This window comes from Ascaphus truei, chromosome 20 (assembly GCF_040206685.1).
Source record: "Ascaphus truei isolate aAscTru1 chromosome 20, aAscTru1.hap1, whole genome shotgun sequence".
Classification (NCBI taxonomy): Eukaryota; Metazoa; Chordata; class Amphibia; order Anura; family Ascaphidae; genus Ascaphus; species Ascaphus truei.
Window position 1 is genome coordinate 18,566,108 of NC_134502.1, and position 23,229 is coordinate 18,589,336.

Here is a 23,229-nt window from a genome sequence, read left to right on the forward strand (position 1 = left end):
CCTATGCAAATGGATTTGTATCCATACTGAATGACTTCCTCTGACCATTACTTTAATACAAATCTAACCCTTGGGGACTTTTATTAATTAATTTTTTATATACCTTTATAAAAATTGCGCTATAACCTTTTTAATGATTTGACCTGACCAACGCTCACAGCAAATCTCAGCGTGCTAGGACCTTCCTAGCAGGAGCTAGCTAAAATCCGTTCGCTATGCTGCGGGCTGCTGGGTTTTAAAACCTTTTTTTCTTTGCGCAATTACAGGTAAACTCTGCTACAGTAATACATTTCATAGTTAGACACAACATGATTCTCGCCACCTTATACCTGGTGAGAGACACACATACATGTTTATTGAATGCACAGTTGTTTTGCCATTACTGGGCTGCAGAACTGACAATCTACATTTTTACCAATATGGCTCAGGGGCCCCCAGCCGGGCCAAATACCTTTATTAATTGCCTGGGTACCCCCTCACCGTCACAAGTATATACAGGGCCTCTCAGTGATTCCCATACACAGTATCACAGTATATACATGGCCTCTCAATGATACCCATACATAGTATGTACAGGGCCTCTCAGTGATACCCATACACAGTATATACAGGGCCTCTCAATGATACCCATACACAGTATGTACAGGGCCCCTCAGTGATACCCATACACAGTATGTACAGGGCCTCTCAGTGATACCCATACATATTATATAAAAGGCCTCTCAGTGATACCCATACACAGTATATACAGAGCCTCTCAGTGATACCCATACATATTATATAAAAGGCCTCTCAGTGATACCCATACACAGTATATACAGGGCCTCTCAGTGATACCCATACACAGTATATACAGGGCCTCTCAGTGATACCCATACATATTATATAAAAGGCCTCTCAGTGATACCCATACACAGTATATACAGGGCCTCTCAGTGATGCCCATACATATTATATAAAAGGCCTCTCAGTGATACCCATACATAGTATATACAGGGCCTCTCAGTGATACCCATACACAGTATGTACAGGGCCTCTCAGTGATACCCATACATAGTATGTACAGGGCCTCTCAGTGATACCCATACACAGTATATACAGGGCCTCTCAGTGATGCCCATACATATTATATAAAAGGCCTCTCAGTGATACCCATACACAGTATATACAGGGCCTCTCTGTGATACCCATACATATTATATAAAAGGCCTCTCAGTGATACCCATACACAGTATATACAGGACCTCTCTGTGATGTTTTTAGCCTCTCTCAGCGAAGAAGACAGAGATTGAAAAGTGGAGGAAGGAGTTCCGGGAACAGTGGCAGAGGGAGCAGAAAAGAATGGTACGTACACCTCTAATACTCTAACACTCCCTAATACCTAATACTCTAACACTCCCTAATACCTAATACTCTAACACTCCCTAATACCTAATACTCTTAATACCGTAAATGTCCAGATACCCCCTAATGCCCCAATATCTCATAAAAACTCTAATACCATAATGGATCCTAATAACCTAATCTTCTCTGATACCCTAATACCCCAATAGCACTTAATAATCCTAACAGCCCAATGCACTAATACTCCAATACATCCTAAAACCCGATACTCTTTAAATACCTGTATATTCCTCTAAGAAGTAAAAGATTCCACCTAATAGCCTACCCCAATATCTCATAACACCCCAATACTTGCAATATTGTAATACCCCATTATAACCCCAAATCAATGCCTCTGATACCCTAATACATCCCAATAAAAGACACCCCCTACAGTAATAATACTCCAGTACCAGATAATACCCTCACACCCTAATACCCCCAATATCTCAACACGGTGCAATCTCAACTCAATGCTTGCAATACCTTGGAACCCCATGATACCCCCATTCCCCTGCTGCTTCTAATACTCCGATATGTCCTATTAATCTGGCATCTCTCCGAAAAGAATACTCCAATACAGCTGTCACGTACGGCCCACCTGAGAGCATGTGACATGCATACAGGACAATGGTTAATACTCCACTCGCAAATGGTCCCATTCTTCACCTTCACAAAGGTCCCTCAGATGAGTAACATCTCCCCTAAATCCGTCCCAATATACCACCGCCACGAACAGCACACAAGTGAACACGTGACTTAGATATGCAATCAGGGTTAATACACACGGCTACTCTAGCCAACTCACATTTCTCATCCGCAAGGTACCTCCAATTAGTTAATATTAACCCCTTACTCAATTGCAATCATATCTATACACTGCCACCAGCTGGTATATGAAAATAAGATGTCAAATTAGTATTTTCCAGGGTCCCAAGTCCCTGTTTATTATAGAAAAAACTATGCACTTTAACACATAAAAAATCCGTTGTAGTAAAAATGTATCCGAAAACGTAAATACTCTCTCCAGAGCGTGCAACAGTTCATTCAGAGCCCAAAGCATTACTTATTAAATGTTTATATATATATATATGTGTGTATAAAAATACAGTGCTTAGGTTACAGAAGAACGGATTACAAGAACATACAGTTACAATAAATGCAGAACAGTGTCTCAAAATAAAAAGGATATAACATAAAAGAGAACCTATACATTACCATAGTCATATGTTTTCCCCAGAGTGGTCACTGGTTTAGGAATATGAGATTCACGTGTTTTATCCAAAACACTCCTCTGGTGAAATCTGATTTTTATAATCTTTTGCTACTCTTATGTAGTATTATTTCCCACTGAAACAACAAAAACCCAGCTCTGGTCATAAATCAACAGTGAGATTTACAGTTTTACGACAGAGTAAAAAGACTCCTACAAAATGATTTTTAAAGTAAAGCCTTCAATATCTAAACGTATTCATAACTTTCCTTAACTAATACTTACACACACGTGAGTCACATCAATACATGCAGGCGCTCGTGGCGGACACGACAAGACTAAATATGACCGTTTAACCCTAAACCTGAGCGACAAATGAATATCTGTCCATTATCATCCCTTAACCACATGGTGTCTGGTGTCAGTACATTACCTTCTGTGACATGATTACAAATGTGTCACTCTTATTATGCAGAAGAGATGACGTCACATGATATTCTCATTTTTAATAAAGACACTCTTTGGTTTAATACTTTCTTAGCCACTCCCCCTGGCCATCCATAAACCCCTTCCAAAGAATGCTTTGAAAAACCTTGTGTTTATGTCAGAGCCCCCATCTCCTGCAGAACATAGGTCCTTATCTCCAGATCATATCAGTTTTTATCGTTAGGCCTACTAAAGGTGTTACCAGGCCATAAACCGGTTGCTTTGTATTTGTAGCACCCAACTTCGATCAAGCGACTTTGAAGCTCCCACAGATTCATGACCAGTCAGAAACCCCAAATATTGTATTTTTTAAACCGAACTGGTTACACCATTAACCCCCGAAGCACCGGACGGAGTAAAATACACAATATATCATGATATTATCATGACAACAGCTAATACCCCTAGTACTTTGATACTCCCTAATACTGTAAAACCACAGTACCCCCAAAGCAATAGAACTCCAAAATACCCTGATGCCACCTACAACCTTGATACACCCCCCCCCCCCCCGTTACCCCATAACACCCGAATCAATGTTCCTTCCCCGTCCGTCCCCACAGATGGACGCTCTGTCCTCGCTGCGTAAGTCTCGCCTGCAGTATCTGCAGCGCTGCGAGGACCTGGAGAAAGCCAAGCAACTCAGCGCCAAGATCGAGGAGGAGCAGAGCGCCGCGGGCGGCCACCCCGGGAGCGCCAGCAAACAGCTGGAGAGACGCAAGAGGTCGCAGGAAGAGGCTCATTGCAAGGTGAGGCTAGTGACCCCCCCGAGTAAACCCTACAGTAAAAACGTTCAGCCCTAACATAAACCCTATAACGCTAAAATAAAACCAATCATTTGAAAATAACCTCTATAACCCTATAGTGCTTAAATAAACCCTATAGTGCTAACATTAAACATATAAACCTAAAATATACTCTACGATCCTAGAATAACATATATGTCCTATCATGCTAAAATAAACCATATAATGCTAAAAGAAATCCTATAATGCTAAAATAAACCCTATAATGCTAAAACAAATCCAATAATGCTAAAATAAACCCTATAATGCAAAAATAACATTTATACTCCTATCATTCTAAAATAAATCTTAAAATGCTAAAATATATAGATATATAATCCTAAAATGACATCTATACCCCTATAATCCTGAGAATATGTCATACTGAGATGAACCCTATAAGCTTTAAAAAAAAAATATAATCATACTATAAGACCGTTAGCCCTAAAATAAACCCCATAACCGATATTGCTAACATAACATCTAACCTACAGTATAACCCTAATATATCCTATAATCCAGAGAAAATGTCCTACTCAACACCTGCAGTATACAGCAGTGCTAAAATGTAACCTATAAACCCTATAAGACATGAAGCAAAATGTGACACGATGTGCTCATGTGCTTATCATTTCCCAGAATCCCTTGCTGCAGTGGAAGCACTGTATGCTAAGGCTGCGTCCATAGTGGAACGCGCTAGCTTCCGCGCTCCTCGGCGCAGCGCACTCTCGCCTGCAGCAGGAGATATTTCCCGTCCTGCAGGCAGAGGCGACGGGGAGGCGTGTCGGGGGGTGGGGGGGGGGAGGGCTTGCGGCCGTGACGTCACGGAGCTGGTTCGCCCTCATTGGTAAAACCACTCACGTGACCCAGCAGTCGCTCGGCAAATACAAACCTGTTTGTAGCGCGAAGCGCCGGTCTCCTCGTACCGCGCGCGCACTATGCACAACTACATTGTAGTCCTAGTGGTTGTTTTGGCTCGAGCTACGTAGCTCACGCCGTCTTCTGCACTATGGACGTAGCCTAAGAGATAATGGGGAAGGACAGAGGGTTGCAGACCTGGCTGGGATGTGGGGCTGTGCTCACACGGGGTATTTTTATTCACTGCTCTCCCCCAGTGCTGCGCCCCCCCCCCCCCAGACTGCTCTCCCCCAGTGCTGCGCCCCCCCTGCCTGCTCCCACCCAGTCCGGTGCCCCCTCTGCCTGCTCTCAACCAGTGCCTGCGCCCTCCCCCCCCCCTCTTACCTTTGTGGCGGTGTCAAATGACACAGCGGGTCATGTAACGTCACGTGACCCCCGCAATGTCATTTGACGCCCCGAAGCCGGCTGAATCACAGTGAGTTGCAGAGGCCTCGCGTGGTCCCCTCCCCTGGCATTTCAATTAAACCGCCGCGCCCCCCCCCAAAAAAAATATTGCGCCCTAATCACCCCCCCACACACGTGGGGCGTGCCCTACCAGTTTGCGCACCGCTGGGTTAGGCTATACCTACATTTAGTAAAGTATTTTTGTGGTATATAATGATACTAGCTGAAAGCTAGAAACCCCAAAATACTGAGATTATATAAATGGATAATTCAATTCTTTTTTCATTTCTTACATTGAAATCCCCCGGCTAAAACAACTCCACCCGTAATAGTCTCAGTGCCTCTGAGGTCCTGAAGTGTTCGACCGAGATCCTCTGATGCTGCGTGTGTGTGTGTGTGACTGTGTGTGTGTGTGTGTGACTGTGTGTGTGTGTGTGACTGTGTGTGTGTGACTGTGTGTGTGTGACTGTGTGTGTGTGTGTGTGTGTGTGTGTGTGAGACTGTGTGTGTGTGACACTGTGTGTGACACTGTGTGTGTGACACTGTGTGTGTGACTGTGTGTGTGACTGTGTGTGTGTGTTTGTGACTGTGTGTCTGTGTGTGTCTGTGTGTGACTGTGTGTGTGTGTGTGTGTGTGTGTGTGTGTGTGTGTGTGTGTGTGTGTGTGTGTGTGTGTGTCTGTGACTGTGACTGTGACTGTGACTGTGTGTGTGTGTGTGTGTCTGTGACTGTGTGTGTGTGTGTGTGTGTCCTCTCGTCCCAAACACTGGTCTCGCCCTCCTGGTCTTGCAGAATTTTGGCTGCCCCGGTATTTTTTTTGCTAATGTTGAAATTGGATTTTCAGTGTGACCAAGATTAAGTGGCAGCTTGAGGGGTCGTGTGATGGGATCATGTCATCGCTGATGTCATCTGTTATGTCATCAGTGATGTCATTTGCGAAACATAGACAAAAACCTGCTCATTGATCTCAGGAACCGTCATGCCAAATTTGGTTACGGTATCTTAAGAGGTTTCCAAATGCATAGCGAGCACAGACAAACAACTTTCCTAAATCTATAGTAGATAAGAAGGCCTTTCCCCATCGTCTCTTAGCTTGCAATGGTTCCACTGCAGCAAGGGATTCTGGGAGATGACGTGCAAATGAGCACACAGTGTCAACTTTTGCTTCTTATCCATTGTAACATGGATCCATGTAAGAATATCCCTGACCTATTACACAGCTTGTTCAGCACAGCCTGGGTTAAAGAAGTGCAGAGCCAGAAACCCTGCTCACAGACAGGGGTTTCAACCTTTTGGGTCTCATCAGTGGTTTACTGGCCTTACAGTTGTGAAGCTGGGCTCCTTCCCTTTGAGTGCACACTCACTCTGTCACCCCAGTCACAGGTCCTGTGTGTCACCCACTACACTAAGTGCACATTGTCCAGCAGGCGCTGGAGGCTGAGGCCTCACATAGGTGTTGTGTGTCTCTCACTCGCTGAGTGCACGCTCTACCAATCTGAGTGCAACCTCACTCTCTCCTCCAGGCGCAGGAGGCTGAGGCCTTGTACAGGTGATGTGTGGCTCTCACTCACTGAGTGCACACTCACTCTCTCCCCCCAGGCGCTGCAGGCTGATGCCTCACATAGGTGTTGTGTGTCTCTCACTCACTGCGTGCACACTCACTCTCCCAGGCACAGGAGGCTGAGGCCTGGTGCAGGTGCTGTGCGGCTCTCACTCACTGAGTGCACACTCACTCTCTCCCCACCCCCCACTCCCCCAGGCACAGGAGGCTGAGGCCTGTTATAGGTCCTTCGTGTCAGAGGCCAACGCTCGCTCGCAGCAGCAGGAGAAGGTCAGAGAGCGAATCGTATCCCACGTCAGGAAGCTGATTCACCAGGGAGACCAGGTGCTGAAGGAGGTGAGTGTCCTGTCCTAGAGGTGAGAGTGGTGCGGTGTGACATCCTAGAGGGGAGAGCCGTGTCCTGTCTTATAGTTGAGTGTCCTCTCCTAGAGATTAGTGAGTGTCCCTGTCCTGGAGAGAACAATAGCCGTCCTATCCTAGAGGTTAGTGAGTATACCTGTCCTACAGGCGAGGTCAGCATCCTGTGCTAGAAGGTGAGTGAGTGCCCCGTCCTGGACATTGGTGTCCTGCCTTAGCGGTGGACATCCTGCTCTAGAGGTCCTTGACGTGTGTTCGGTGTGATGAAACCCCTAAGCACCCCCATCCTAGGTGACCCTGAACCTCCTGCGTATGAAGCGGTCCCAGTGTGAGTCCGTCCCTTGCGGATACGGAGCGCTGGGTTCCTCGTGTGACCCGTATGAGGCTGGGGACCGGTACCTGCAGTTCATCCTCACCTTGCCCCGGAAGCACACCCAGCCGCACAGGTTCACCTTCCAGGAGTACGTCGCCACAGGGCAGAGGTGAGGAGCCTGGGGGCGGGGAGAGACCCTATAACCTGGGGGAGTCCCAATAACTGGGGAAGAGACCCTATACCTGCGGGGGGGGGGGGGAGATTCTGTAGCTGGGCGGGAGTCCCAATAACTGGGGAAGAGACCCTATACCTGCGGGGGTGGGGAGGGGAGATTCTGTAGCTGGGCGGGAGTCCCAATAACTGGGGAAGAGACCCTATACCTGCGGGGGGGGGGGGGGGGGAGATTCTGTAGCTGGGCGGGAGTCCCAATAACTGGGGAAGAGACCCTATACCTGTGGGGGGGGGGGGGGAGATTCTGTAGCTGGGCGGGAGTCCCAATAACTGGGGAAGAGACCCTATACCTGCGGGGGGGGGGGGGGAGATTCTGTAGCTGGGCGGGAGTCCCAATAACTGGGGAAGAGACCCTATACCTGCGGGGGGGGGGGGGGGAGATTTTGTAGCTGGGCGGGAGTCCCAATAACTGGAGAAGAGACCCTATACCTGCGGGGGTGGGGGGGGGAGATTCTGTAGCTGGGCGGGAGTCCCAATAACTGGGGAAGAGACCCTATACCTGCGGGGGTGGGGGAGGGGAGATTCTGTAGCTGGGCGGGAGTCCCAATAACTGGGGAAGAGACCCTATACCTGCGGGGGGGGGGGGGGGAGATTCTGTAGCTGGGCGGGAGTCCCAATAACTGGGGAAGAGACCCTATACCTGTGGGGGGGGGGGGGGAGATTCTGTAGCTGGGCGGGAGTCCCAATAACTGGGGAAGAGACCCTATACCTGCGGGGGGGGGGGGGGGAGATTCTGTAGCTGGGCGGGAGTCCCAATAACTGGGGAAGAGACCCTATACCTGCGGGGGGGGGGGGGGAGATTCTGTAGCTGGGCGGGAGTCCCAATAACTGGAGAAGAGACCCTATACCTGCGGGGGTGGGGGGGGGAGATTCTGTAGCTGGGCGGGAGTCCCAATAACTGGGGAAGAGACCCTATACCTGCGGGGGTGGGGGGGGGGAGATTCTGTAGCTGGGCGGGAGTCCCAATAACTGGGGAAGAGACCCTATACCTGCGGGGGGGGGGGGGAGATTCTGTAGCTGGGCGGGAGTCCCAATAACTGGGGAAGAGACCCTATACCTGCGGGGGGGGGGGGGGGAGATTCTGTAGCTGGGCGGGAGTCCCAATAACTGGGGAAGAGACCCTATACCTGGTGACTCTCTATAGCTGCTAGTTTTACGCTGCGCTTTACAGAGACATTTTGCAGGCACAGGTCCCTGCCCCGTAGAGCTTACAATCTTATGTTTTTGATGCCGAGGCACAGGGAGGTAAAGTGACTTGCCCAAGGTCACAAGGAGCCGACACCAGGTTCCCCTGCTTCAAACTCAGTGCCAGTGTCTTTACTTACTGAGCCGCTCCTTCTGCTATAAGGGAAAGAGACCCTATAACTGGAAGGTTTGGGGCGGGAGATAAATTCGAGGTAGTTCTGATCCTACAACTGAGGTGAGGGACCCGATACACAAGGTGCAGGGACATTATAATCAGGGTGCAGGGACAATGTACACGTGGAGGTGGGGGATCCTATAACTGGGGAAATCATTGACCCTACAACTGAGAAAGTAACTGACCCTGTAACTGGGAGGGGGGCTCACTGTCTGACCTCACAACTGGATGACAGTATATCTTGATGATGACCCTGTACCTGGCTGGCCCTATAACTTAATGACCTTGCAGCTTGATATACCCTATAACTGGTCCGATCCTACATCTGCCCCCCAGGTCGCCCACTGCTGGCCGCAGGAAGAATGCAGTGCAGCTTGTCAGAGTCTCATCGTCCTTATCTGACCTGAGCTCCAAGGTCGAGGAGGCAGCTGGAAAGCTATCACCGGGTGAGGCTATAGGGTCTGTGTGTGTGTGTGTGTGTGTGACCCCAATGCTGAGCCTGGGGAGACTGTTATAAGATTTAATATGGGGTCTGTGCGTGTGACGCTACGGAGCCGGGTGAGGTTTTAGGGTCCATGCGCCCCTAATACTGAGCCAGGTAAGGTTATAGGATCTGTGCATGGAATCCTAATACTGACGCAGGCAAGGTTAAAGGGTCTGTCTGTGACCCTAATACAGAGTCAGATTAAGTTATAAGATCGGTGTGAGATCCTAATACCGAGACAGCATTGTGTATCTGTTATATGGCTAAGCGCCTCCATTGTAGTAGAAATCCTATATCTTGCAGAATTAGGGGCAGGGTGAATATTTAGGGTGTGGCTCAGTCTCTGCTTCTCTCTCCTGTCAGGTGAACGAAGTTCGTGGGGCAATAAGACCCTCAGCAGCGACTCGGAGAGTGTAGGGGGCAGCAGTGAGTCCAGGTCACTGGAATCCCCCACAAACAGTCCAGGTACCTACACCCAATGGGGTCATGATGTCATCATGTATGAGGTCCCTACTGACTGTGTCACCCTGCGGGGGGAGAGATAGACTCATAGATCCCATCTGTCACCCTGCGGTGGGAGGGACAGACACCATGTCCCATAGCTCCCTCCTGTCTGGGTCACTGTGTCACCCTGCGGGGGGAGGGACAGACTCCATGTCCCATAGCTCCTTCCTGTCTGTGTCACTGTGTCACCCTGCGGGGGGAGGGACAGACTCCATGTCCCATAGCTCCTTCCTGTCTGTGTCACTGTGTCACCCTGCGGTGGGAGGGACAGGCTCCATGTCCCATAGCTCCGTCCTGTCTGTGTCACTGTGTCACCCTGCGGTGGGAGGGACAGACTCCATGTCCCATAGCTCCCTCCTGTCTGTATCACTGTGTCACGCTGCGGGGGGAGGGACAGACTCCATGTCCCATAGCTCCCTCCTGTCTGTGTCACTGTGCAGCCCTGCGGGGGGAGGGACAGACTCCCTGTCCCATAGCTCCCTCCTGACTGTGTCACCCTGTGGTGGGAGGGACAGACTCCATGTCCCATAGCTCCCTTCTGCCTAGACTGCTTGGGACATAGGTCACCATGTCACACTTTTTTGTGCTTAGGTCACTTTACACGGCGGGTCCCTAAAGCTCACTCCACGGGGACAATGTCCTCTGATGATCTGGATGACAGAGATTCCTGCCAAGCCGAGGACATTGGTGAGTTAGACATGCGTGTCCCCAGCTTCATTTAATGTGACAGTCTACTGTGGCATGCACCTATCTATTAGTGTGTGTACGCACTTCCCTTTCTTGTTACGTTTCCTCCTCTCTTTACTTCTCTCTTTCTCTCGCACCCCCGTGTGTGCAGACTCCACGGACGCCTGCTCTGAGAATGGTTTGCCGCTGCAGAGCTCGGACAGAGCGGCTATCGCGTCACCTGCTGCTCAGACTCACCGCCTGCGACGGACGAGGGTCCCCACCAAGTGCAGGGAGTGTGAGACCTTCATGGTGTCCGGCGTGGAGTGTGAGGAGGTGAGATGTCATGAGCAGGGCATCCTGTCTGTGTCACTGTGTCCCCTGCGGTGGGAGGGACAGACTCCATGTCCCATAGCTCCCTCTTGTCTGTGTCACTGTGTCACCCTGCGGGGGGATGGACAGACTCCATGTCCCATAGCTCCCTCCTTTCTGTGTCACTGTGTCACCCTGCGGTGGGAGGGACAGACTCCATGTCCCATAGCTCCCTCCTGTCTGTGTCACTGTGCCACCCTGCGGCGGGAGGGACAGACTCCATGTCCCATAGCTCCCTCCTGTCTGTGTCACTGTCACCCTGCGGCGGGAGGGACAGACTCCATGGGACATAGTCCCCTAGCTGTGTGTTTTTTTTAAAATCACAGTGCTATCTGACCTGTCACAAGAAGTGTCTGGAGAACCTGCTGATCAAGTGCGGTCATCAGAAGCTGCCTTCCAAGGTGACCCTGTTTGGAGTGGACTTCTGCCACATCCCGCGGGACTTCCCTGAAGAGGTGCCCTTCATCATCGTCAAGTGCACCACGGAGATCGAGAAGCGGGCGCTAGGGGTGCAGGTAATGCGACCAACCTCCACCCGCCATGAGACCCCCATCTAAACTGTGCCCCCCACCCCTTTTTCTCACATTATTTATCCTTCCCCGCTCCTCCATTTACCTTTCCCGTTTCTCTTCTCTCCCAGTGCCCTCCTTCCTTCCTCTCCCTCTTTGCCACTATCCCTCTTCCCTCCCCCTGTCCCCTTCCCTCCCCCCTGTCCTCCTTCCTTCCCTCTCTCCGCTTCCTCCCCCTCACTCTCTCTATTACTCTCCCCCCTTTTCTTTTATCCTTCTATACATCCTGTCATCACCCCCACCTCCAGTCTTCCTCTCCCTCCCACTCTTCTTTTCTACCCCCCACCCCCACCCCACTCTCTCCCATAGCGCACTCACATTTCTCTGTACACCCTATCACTGATATAACCCCCACCTCCTGCCCCCTCTCTCTCTCAGGGTCTGTATCGTATCAGTGGCTCCAAAGCTCGCGTGGAGAAACTTCTGCAGGCGTTTGAGAACGGGAGAAATCTAGTGGATTTGTCTGGGCATTCACCCCATGATCTAACCAGCTGCCTCAAACACTTCCTAAAACAGGTATATATGGTTGTTAGACCCCATAGGATGTGGGTAACTGGATATTAACCCCGTAATATAACCAGTTCCCTCAAACACTTCCTAAAACAGGTATACAGGCTTGTTAGACCCCATAGGATGTGGGTAACTGGATATTCACCCCATAATATAACCAGTTCCATCAAACACTTCCTAAAACAGGTATACAGGGTTGTTAGATCCCATAGGATGTGGGTAACTGGATATTAACCCCATAATATAACCAGTTCCCTCAAACACTTCCTAAAACAGGTATACAGGGTTGTTAGACCCCATAGGATGTGGGTAACTGGATATTCACCCCATAATATAACCAGTTCCCTCAAACACTTCCTAAAACAGGTATACAGGGTTGTTAGACCCCATAGGATGTAGATATCTGGATATTCACCCAATAATATAACCAGTTACATAAAACACTTCCTAAAACTGGTATACAGGGTTGTTAGACCCCATATGATGTGGATATCTGGATATTCACCCTATAATATAACCAGTTCCCTCAAACACATCTTAAAACAGGTATACAGGGTTGTTAGACCCCATAGGATGTGGATATCTGGATATTCACCCTATAATATAACCAGTTCCCTCAAACACTTCCTAAAACAGGTATATAGGGTTGTTAGAGTCCATAGGATGTGGGTAACTGGATATTAACCCCATAATTTAACGACTTCCCTCAAACACTTCCTAAAACAGGTATACAGGTCATTAGACCATCTAGGATATGGAAGACTGGAAATTCACCCTATAATATAACAAGTTCTCTCAAACACATCGTAAAACAGGTATATATGGTTGTTAGACCCCATAGGATTTGGATAACTGGATATTCATCCCATAATATAACTAGTTCCCTCAAACACTTCTTAAAACAGGTATACATGTCACCCTATAATATAACGAGCTTCATCAAACACTTCCTAAAAAAGGCATACAGGGTCACCAGCGCTTAAAGTGATGAGGAGATCTTGACATTCACCCCATTTTTGGAGGGGTACAACAAGTATGCAGGGACAGGGCATTCAGCCCATGGTTAAATCAGTGCTCTATGGATTAGGGTTAGGATTATTGGTTGTCATTTTGGAGTTATGGGGTTTGAATGTAGGGTTAGTTCTGGAATTAAAGGATGGGTTAGTGGTAGGTTTATGGTTATTGGATAGTAAGGTTATGTAATGCAGGGTTATGTTTCTGTTGTTGTTGTAGGGTGTGGCTTTAAATTTCATTTTAGGGTCATGGTAATGGGGGTTGTGGATGATATATACTTGGATCTATGGCTAAAGGGGGAGTTGTTCAAGTTATGAGATGTGACCAAGTTTAGGATTATACAAGGTAATTTTAAGTTATTGGTAATGGGGTGTTGGGGTTATGAGATTTAGCACTATAGGGCTTTTTAGGTTTAGGATTATTGGATGGGATGTTGACGTTATGACTGTGGTATGTGTGGTTTATAGGATTCAGGATAATATGACTACTTAGGGTTACTGGATGGGATCCCATTGACTTTGGTGTCTTTCCTCCAGCTCCCAGACTCCGTAGTCTCTCATCACCTCTATGGGGAATTGATGGCTTTTGCAAGAGACTTTCAAGAGGACAAGAAAGAGAACGAAAGTCGGCAAGATCCCGCTCAGCACATGAGGGATATTCTGTGCCGGCTCCCAGATAGTAATTACAACACGCTTCGACATCTCACGGCCCATCTGTACAGGTGAGAGCAAGGTTTATCAATCTGTATAGGTTAGAGAAAGGTGTATCCATATGTAAAGGTTAGAGAGAGGTGTATCCATCTGTACAGGTTAGAGAGAGGTGTATCCATCTGTACAGGTTAGAGAGGTTTATCCATCTGTACAGGTTAGAGAGAGGTGTATCCATCTGTACAGGTTAGAGAGAGGTGTATCCATCTGTACAGGTTAGAGAGAGGTGTATCCATCTGTACAGGTTAGAGAACGGTTTATCCATCTGTACAGGTTAGAGAGAGGTGTATCCATCTGTCCGGGTTAGAGAGGTTTATCCATCTGTACAGGTTAGAGAGAGGTGTATCCATCTGTACAGGTTAGAGAACGGTTTATCCATCTGTACAGGTTAGAGAGAGGTGTATCCATCTGTACAGGTTAGAGAGGTTTATCCATCTGTACAGGTTAGAGATAGGTGTATCCATCTGTACAGGTTAAAGAGGTTTATCCATCCGTACAGGTTAGAGAAAGGTGTATCCCTCTGTACAGGTTAGAAAGCGGTGTATCCATCTGTACAGGTTAGAGAAAGGTGTATCCATCTATAGGGTGGATATAGAGAGGTTTACCCGTCTGTGCAAGTGAGAGAAAGGTGTATATGTCTGTACAGGTGAAGGATTGTGTACTTAACTGTGCACGGGAAAAATAGGTTTATCCATCTGTACAGGTGAGAGAGAGGTGGATCCATCTGTACTGATGAGAGACAGAATTATCTATCTGTAGACTGATATAGAGGGAGGTTTGTCCATCTGTGCAAGTAAGAGAGAGGTGTATCATTCTGTACAGATGAAAGAAAGGTGTATTTATCTGTGCAAGTGAGAGATAGGTGTATCCATCTGTGTAGGTGAGAGAGGTGTATCCACCTGTACAGGTGTGAGAGAGGTGTATCCACCTGTACAGGTGTGAGAAAGGTGTATCCATCTGTGCAGGTGAGGGAGGTGTATCCATCTGTGCAGGTGTGAGACGTGTATCCATTTGTGCCGGTGTGAGAGGTGTATCCATCTGTGCAGGTGTGAGAGGTGTATCCATCTGTACAGGTGTGAGAGAGGTGTATCCATCTGTACAGGTGTGTGACGTGTATCCACCTGTACAGGTGTGAGAGAGGTGTATCCATCTGTACAGGTGTGTGACGTGTATCCACCTGTACAGGTGTGAGAGAGGTGTATCCATCTGTACAGGTGTGTGACGTTTATCCATCTGTGCAGGTGTGAGAGATGTGTATCCATCTGTACAGGTGTGAGAGGTGTATCCATCTGTACAGGTGTGAGAGAGATGTATCGGTCTGTACAGGTGAGAGCAGTATACCGGTTTGTACCTGTGAGAGAGGCTTATTCATCTGTACAGGTCAAGAAAGATGTATTCATCTGTGCAAATGAGTGGGATGTAACCAATCATTATAGGTGAGAAATAGAGGTGTATTTACCTGTATAAGTAAAAGCTAGACGTGCACCCATCTGTACAGGGGAAACGAGTTTATCCATCTGCCAAGGTGAGAAAGAGAGGTTTGTGCCATGTGTACAGGGTGTCCATTATTTCATTGTTTATAAGAGTTTGACAATCTGTACCATTTATATATTGTATATAACCTTTATGCATTGCCTGTAACATTTATGCGGTGTCTGTAATGTTTATGGGTTGCCTGTAACATGTATGACGTCTAATCTTTATGCGGTGTGTGTAACCTTTATGGGTTATCTGTAACATTTATGAGGTGTCTGTAATGTTTACGGGATGTTTGTAACATTTATGAGGTGTCTATAACCTTCTTGGTGTCCCATACAGTTGGTTTTTAAGCTTGCACCCCTTTACTCACTGTACTGGAACTATTAGAGGCGGTGCACCAAATGCAGTCAGGGGTCTGTTCCTGTAGATCCCGGGTTAGTGAATTAATCCAGAAGTATAAAGACGTATTGAATTTACATATCCAACGCGTTTCAGTCCCGGTCGTCAGGGCTTGGCGACTGACCCGGCAGGGGGCCGAAACGCGTTGGGTATGTAAATTCAATAAATGAATCTCTTTCGTCTATCTTTGAGTACCTGGTTGCCTTCATACTTCCGGATTTGTTCCATACAGTTTCCCAGCAATCCCCCCCCCCCTTTTCTGTCCCCTCTCCCAGGGTGTCGGGGAGATATGAGGAGAACAAAATGAACCCCAATAATTTGGGGATAATCTTCGGGCCGACGCTGATCCGCCCAGCCCCCGGGCAGGATGTGTCCATGACTTGTCTGATAGATACAGGGTACCAGGCTCAAGTCGTAGAGTTTCTCATCAACAACTACGAGAAGATTTTCGGGATGGACGAGTTACCCTTAGCCGGGCACCAGAACTTGGGGGAGGAACAGGGGGTCGCCGAAAGTGGAGAGACAGAAGAAGCGCACAGTCCCGCTCTTACAGAGGTAAGGCTGGTGGCCTGTTCCATTATAATAAGACAAAGTCCCCAAAACGGGACAAACAGGGGGAAAGCCAAACACCCCACATGCTGCACTGAGATGTCCTGAACCAAGGTATGTGGAGGGGGAAATGTGAAGGGTGAGATTACACACCTCGCCCCCACTTACAGAGATAAGACTAGTGCTCTGCACCCCTATATTGGGACGGGGGGATCCTGAAATGGGTGGGACAGAGGAAACACAGCCCCTCTATTGCTGCTGAGGTAAGACGGGTTTCCAGCACAAACTAACTATATATATAAATATATATATATATATATATATATATATATATATATATATAAAGTGACAAAAACCCTCCACAGCAAAGCAAATATGCAAATGTAAATACAACTGTATGCTCATTTGCATGTCTTAGACAGGTCTGAAACCCCGCCTTTCCCCATTATCACCCAGCACACAGCACTTCCACTGCAGCAAGGGATTCTGGGAAATGACATGCAAATGAGCACACAGTGCCACTTTTTGCTTCAAAAACCATTTTTAACATGGTTCCCTATAGGCTTAAGCTTGCTGCATGGTTACAGCTTTGAGCACAGCCAGGGTTAAGGTGGAAAGGCGGGGTTGCAGACCTGCCTAAGACATGCAGATGAGCATACAGTTGTATTTACATTTGCATATTTGCTTTGCTGTGGAGGGTTTTTGTCACTTTTTTCACTCACCATAACGTAACTCAGTATTATGGTTGGCCCATCCTTTAGCTTCTTTGCATACCCAGTTAATCAACCCCACACTGATGACACCCATTGAGGTCGAAACAGCTGTCTGTGGGTGGTTTTCTGGGTATGCACCTTAACCCTGGCTGTGCTCAAAGCTGTGACCATGCAGCAAGCTTAAGCCTATAGGGAACCATGTTAAAAAATGGTTTTTGAAGCAAAAAGTGGCACTGTGTGCTCATTTGCATGTAATTTCCCAGAATCCGATTAACGCAGTATGTCACGTTAACACTGGCGCCTTATTTAACCGCCGTGCTAGGAAAACAACGCTTAAGGAGATAACAACATGTGTTATTTAACTCATTGACTCACGTTAAAGTTAGCTACGTGTGGGGGCGTGTCCAGGACGCCAACAGGAATGGCTGTGTAAGACAGGAGCTCCGTGGACCCTGATAACCAAACCTAGCTAAAAGCGCCTTTCCCCCCAACCCCCAGACCCCCAAAATCCCAGTAACTGCTGCCGGAACAAGCAGGGATGAGTTCCAAACAAAAAACGCAACCCGCACAAGGGGTTACGAAGTTCTTCTCCCCCTCACAGAAACATGCTGAGGGGGCCGGCAAATCACACGATGGCGCCGGCACCTCAAACACATGAGGCACAAGGCCACAGGCCCAGGATCGCGATCAAGGAGAGGACTCGCCTAACCCTGAAGCTACCCTTACCCAAGGCATGATGAAAAACATGCTGGATAGCCTGCACGTGTCCATCCAGAGAGATCTGCGAGCAGCGGTAACGGAACTGCGCCAAGAAATCACTGGCCTAACCGAACGCACGACCGCTCTGGAAGTAAAAATGGGGGAAACACACCAGGCACAATCGGTCGCAGAGAACGAGATATTCAGGCTGGGACGGGAGATAAACACTCTAAAAGACACTCTGGAGGATCACGAAAATCGTGATAGGAGGCAGAATATCAGGCTAAGAGGCATCCCTGAGTCTGTCCTCCCTGGCCAGCTGCAGGCAGATCGTCACTGCATGATAGGGAAATGAAAATGTTATACATTAATGGTTGTTACAGTGTTTAAGATACCCAAGGGTATTGAAATGGTTCAGTATGGTTGTTTATTTCAGAGCCCAACATTGAGGACCAATGTCACAAGGTTCCTGAACAAGGTTTACCCATCCCTCCCACACGTCTTTAGTCCCCCTGAGGACTTTTCCACTCCCCCCCCCCCCCCTCCCTCCCCTATCAACCCTGTCCCCGCTCAAAGTTTTATAGGATAGATCGTAGAATTAGAACAAAAGGGTTGAGAGGGGCAAGGCGCATCACGTCAGCAACAAAAGGTCCGGACCTCCCTGTTGCGCACAAGCCACTGTTGCACCGGACCCACCCCAGTAGGGCACGTATTGCCCAAAATGCCGGTCACATTGAGACCTGGCAGCAACATGTTGGGACCCGACAGGGCCCAAATTCTATCTCTTCTTTATCTGCTGGCTCTGTCCCAGCAGATCTATCCCCCTCCCCCCCTCTCCCCCCTCACCCCTCCCCCTCCTTGACAGGCCTTGCCCACCCTCCAAACGAAGTCTAAAGAGCCCCCACCCCGCCCCTAGGGAAAACAAAAAACTAACTACGGCAAACCCCCAACAACCACATGCAAGACCCCTCCCAGTGGGAAGGAGGAGGTCCCAAGACCCCACACAGCAAAAAACAAACAACCCACAATGAAGACTACGGCCCCCATTAAGGTTCGGTCATTGAACGTCAAAGGGTTACAAAATAATAGAAAGCGCAGACTAGCCTTACAGGACTTAAAAAAATCAGGAGGAGACATCATATTCCTGCAGGAGACCCACTTCACATCACAAGACCCCCCAAATTTATTCAAAAAAGTGTTCCCAACATGCTTTTTTGCATCATTTAGTAGTAAGAAGAGGGGTGTAGCTGTCCTAATCAGGCAGGGCACCCCATTTAATCATACCAAAACGACAGAGGACCCAGAGGGTAGATTCCTAGTGGTATATGGCTCTTTAGCGGGCTCGGCTATTGCTCTGATCAATGTATACGCACCAAACGAGAACCAAACGGAATTCTTACAATCAGTTCTCGAGGGCGTTGACCCAGGATATCTGTCGTCGATGATAGTGGGAGGAGACCTAAACATGGTCTTAAATCCTACCGAGGACAGATCAACTACAAAGGGTCCCCCCCGTACAACCCACTCCCAAATCACAGGGAAAAGGTTCAGGGATATCCTAAGCGAGTTCTCCCTAGTAGATACTTGGAGATCCCAACATCAGGGCCAGCGAGACTACACCTTTTACTCAGCACCCCACCAGACCTACTCCCGGATTGACTACTTCTTGGTCACCAAAAACGTGATGGCGGCAACCATTGAATCAGACATTGGCTCAATCACGTGGTCCGACCATGCCCCAATCACCCTGACGCTCTCAATACCCTTTGAGAAAACAACAAATTACTCTTGGAGACTGAACGATTCCCTATTAAACCATCCCGAAATAGAGAGGGAAATAAGAACCTCACTTAAGGACTATTTCCTTCTCAACACAGGAACAGTCTCCTCTCCAGCAATCCTGTGGGAAGCCCATAAGGCAGCTATCAGAGGGAAATTCATTTCCATCGGATCCCACAGGAAAAAAGCCCGCCAAACCCTAATCAAGGAACTAACGGACAATATTAAAACAATAGAACAGGCCCACAAAACCAACCCCTCGAAAAAACTATACAAAACTTTATTAACAGCCAGAGCAAAACTTAAGCAAACTTAGCTGGAGGATGTTGAAAAGGCCCTCAAATGGACCAATCAACAATACTATGATAAGGGTAACAAGGCCGACAGGCTCTTGGCCAGCAAATTAAGAGGGGTACAAAAAAGATCACAAATAACGGCGATCAAGAGTAGGTCTGGTGAGATTCAGTATAGCGATAACAAAATCGCAACAGAATTTACAAATTATTATACCGCTCTTTATAACTTAAGATCCAAAAATGGGCGACCGGAGCCAATAGCTCCAGAACTCATTAAGCAATATCTAGACAAATGCCACCTCCCCACACTAACAGAGGAGGAAAACACAGTCCTCAATTCCAAGATTACAAAAGAGGAACTGGAAGAGGCGGTCAAAACGCTGAAGGTCACAAAGTCTCCTGGCCCTGACGGGTTCACCAACGTCTATTACAAAAGGTTCTTGCCCATTCTTTCCACGCATCTCCTAAACACCTTTAACCACTTTATGGAAGGGAACCAAATCCCTCAATCAATGTCTCTCGCCAATCTAGCTATAATACATAAGGAAGGTAGAGACCCGATGCAATGTGGAAGCTATCGCCCAATCTCCCTACTCAACTGTGATCTCAAATTGTATAGTAAAATATTAGCAAATCGATTGAACCCCATCTTACCGAGATTAATCAACATAGACCAAGTAGGATTTGTCGCAGGCAGACAAGCCTCAGACAATACTCGGAAGATAATCGATATTATCGATCATGTCCACCTCACAGGGACCAAAGCACTACTGTTAAGCCTGGACGCAGAGAAGGCGTTCGATAGAATAAACTGGCAATTCCTGGACCAAACTATGCGAAAATTTGGCTTCAAAGACGCATATCTAGAGGGGGTCCGTAGATTATATCAAAACCCGTCAGCAACAATAAAATTACCAGGGGGCAATAACCAGAGATTCGAGATTACCAACGGAACTCGACAGGGATGCCCCCTATCGCCTCTCCTTTTTGCACTTACAATAGAGCCACTGGCCTCGGCTATAAGACTCAATAGAGACATCCAGGGAATAGAAATTGGAGACAGGCAGCACAAAATATCCCTATTCGCAGACGATGTCATCCTAACCCTTACCAATCCTCAAATCTCCCTCCCCAATCTACAAAAAGAACTCCGAGACTTTGGAAAAATCTCGGGATATAAAATAAATACTGATAAGTCAGAAGCCCTGAATCTAAGCCTGCCAGAGCCAGAGGTGCAACTCCTCAAACTAAATTTTAACTACCGTTGGAGCTCCTCTTGTATCAATTATTTGGGAGTCAAGATATCGAGGACCTACCAAACATTGTACCAGCATAACTATCCGGCGTTGTTCCAAAAAATAAAGCAAGACCTAGGGAAATGGGGAGGATACCAAATATCATGGATCGGGAGGATGATCTCAGTTAAAATGAATATTCTCCCTAGATTGTTATACTATTTCCAGACCCTCCCGGTCCACATCCCTGGCTCAGAATTGAAAAACATCCAAAAAATAATCTTCCAATTCATTTGGCAGGGGAAAAAACCCAGAGTCCCGAGAACAGTCCTCCTGGCTCCAAGGAGGAGAGGAGGAATGGGTGTCCCGGACATCACAAAGTACTACCTAGCCGCCCAATTGCGACAGGTGGTAGTCTGGAACGCGAGCCCACACCAATATGGCTGGCTAGACATAGAGACACAATATGCCGGGACGCCTTCACTGCCGGCCTGCCTTTGGTCACTGAGTAGAGAGGACATGCAGAATAGCAAATTCAAATTAGGCCCGATGAGACACACCTGGGAGACCTGGGCGAAATGCAAACTCAAATTTAAGCTCACCACACCCCAATCTCAACTAATACAAATTCACGAAAATCCAAAATTTCCTCCTGGATGTGAGCCCAGGCAATTCGACCAATTCAAAACCAAAAACATCAGGGCGGTAGCCGACCTCCTGAGCTTTGGGAAGTTCCTGAGCTATCAAAATCTTCAAACCAGATATGAAATGGTAGGATTAAATGTTTTTAAGTACCTACAAATTCGGCACTTTATCCAAACATTGTCCCCAACGTTGGAATTTCCCCCTCTCACAGGGTTTGAGCGGCTATGCAGAGAAGCAGGCCACCAACGAGGTCTAATAACACAAATTTGTATAGAACTGGAAAGGGCCACAGATCCCCCCACTCATGATTATATGCAGCATTGGGCTGCAGAATTGGATATAGTTATAGACCGAGAGGACTGGGAAAGTATTTGGGAAAATGCTCCAGGAACTTCCATATGTACTACAATCAAAGAAAATATATATAAAATACTGTTCCGCTGGTATCTTACTCCAGTTAGAATAAATCAAATCTACCCACTGGCATCCGACCTATGTTGGAGAGGCTGCGGTCAAAAGGGGGACATGGCCCACATATGGTGGTCATGTCCGGAAATTCAGAAATTCTGGGAAACAACACAAAAACTAATAGAGGAGGTCACAGACCTCACAATACCTATTGACCCGCTGACCTACTTGTTGGCCAGGCCCTTAGACTACCTGGACCGGCCAACGAGAAAATTAGTCTCCTTCATCCTAACGGCGGCTAGATGTGCGGTGGCTGCGGCCTGGAAGAAGGTGTCTCCTCCCTCAAAACAAATAATAATACAAAGAGTACAAACAGTAAAGGACATGGAAAGACTGTCAGCCTTCCTGAAAAGGTCTTCCTTCACATTTAATAAAATCTGGGACCCATGGGAAACCCATATGACTCTTTTACGCCGAACTCACCCATAATAACCCAGAAGTAGATAAAATGCCACGACACAGCCAAGAGCCGACAAGGAGTAGGAGAGTAAGACCTGTCTTGGTCGTACCCATTCCCCCCCTCCCCTCCCCTCCCCATCCCCTTTTTCTGTTTCTACTCTCACGCCGCCCCGATGGACCAACTAAGGCCAGGGGGGACGTTGAGCCTTTCTTCTTTCCCTTCAGTTAAAAAAAGAAAAAAGATGTATTAGGCCCATACTCTGCATTACTGTATTGTCAACACTCTGTAAAAATATGATTGCCTAATAAAAAAAAAATTTAATAAAAAGTTAGCTACGTGTGTGTGTGTGTGTGTGTGTGTATGTATGTGTATGTATATATATATATATATATATATATACACACACACACACACGTAGCTAACTTTAACGTGAGTCAATGGGTTACATAACACATGTTGTTATCTCCTTAAGCGTTGTTTTCCTAGCACGGCGGTTAAATAAGGCGCCAGTGTTAACGTGACGTACTGCGTTAATCGTGCAATAACGTTTGCTGCGTCTGCATATACATATATGCGATCTGAAGGTGAACAAAAAATAAGGCGCACACAAGTACAATTAATATATGTGAATAAAAAACAAAATCAAATGCTGCCCCAACCCACAGTTAGACACTACAAAGCCACCAGGTGTTCAATGAAAAGTGAATGGTGATTGTAAAGGGTGAATTATAAGTGCAACAAACCCAGCGA

General features: G+C 47.5%; 1 protein-coding gene across 1 annotated transcript in view; it reads left to right on the plus strand.

The window, feature by feature from the left end:
• The first annotated feature begins 293 nt into the window (after positions 1-293).
• GMIP (GEM interacting protein) overlaps positions 294-23,229 on the plus strand; it is a 31,904-nt gene continuing 8,968 nt past the window's right edge. The window contains exons 1-13 of the mRNA XM_075577385.1: positions 294-332; positions 1,264-1,344; positions 3,646-3,831; positions 6,929-7,066; positions 7,379-7,569; positions 9,328-9,437; positions 9,839-9,940; positions 10,571-10,666; positions 10,818-10,981; positions 11,344-11,532; positions 11,965-12,102; positions 13,647-13,831; positions 15,971-16,250. Coding sequence (XP_075433500.1) covers positions 309-332; positions 1,264-1,344; positions 3,646-3,831; positions 6,929-7,066; positions 7,379-7,569; positions 9,328-9,437; positions 9,839-9,940; positions 10,571-10,666; positions 10,818-10,981; positions 11,344-11,532; positions 11,965-12,102; positions 13,647-13,831; positions 15,971-16,250 — 1,884 coding nt within the window. The 5' untranslated portion in view covers positions 294-308. The remainder of the gene's footprint in view (positions 333-1,263; positions 1,345-3,645; positions 3,832-6,928; positions 7,067-7,378; positions 7,570-9,327; positions 9,438-9,838; positions 9,941-10,570; positions 10,667-10,817; positions 10,982-11,343; positions 11,533-11,964; positions 12,103-13,646; positions 13,832-15,970; positions 16,251-23,229) is intronic.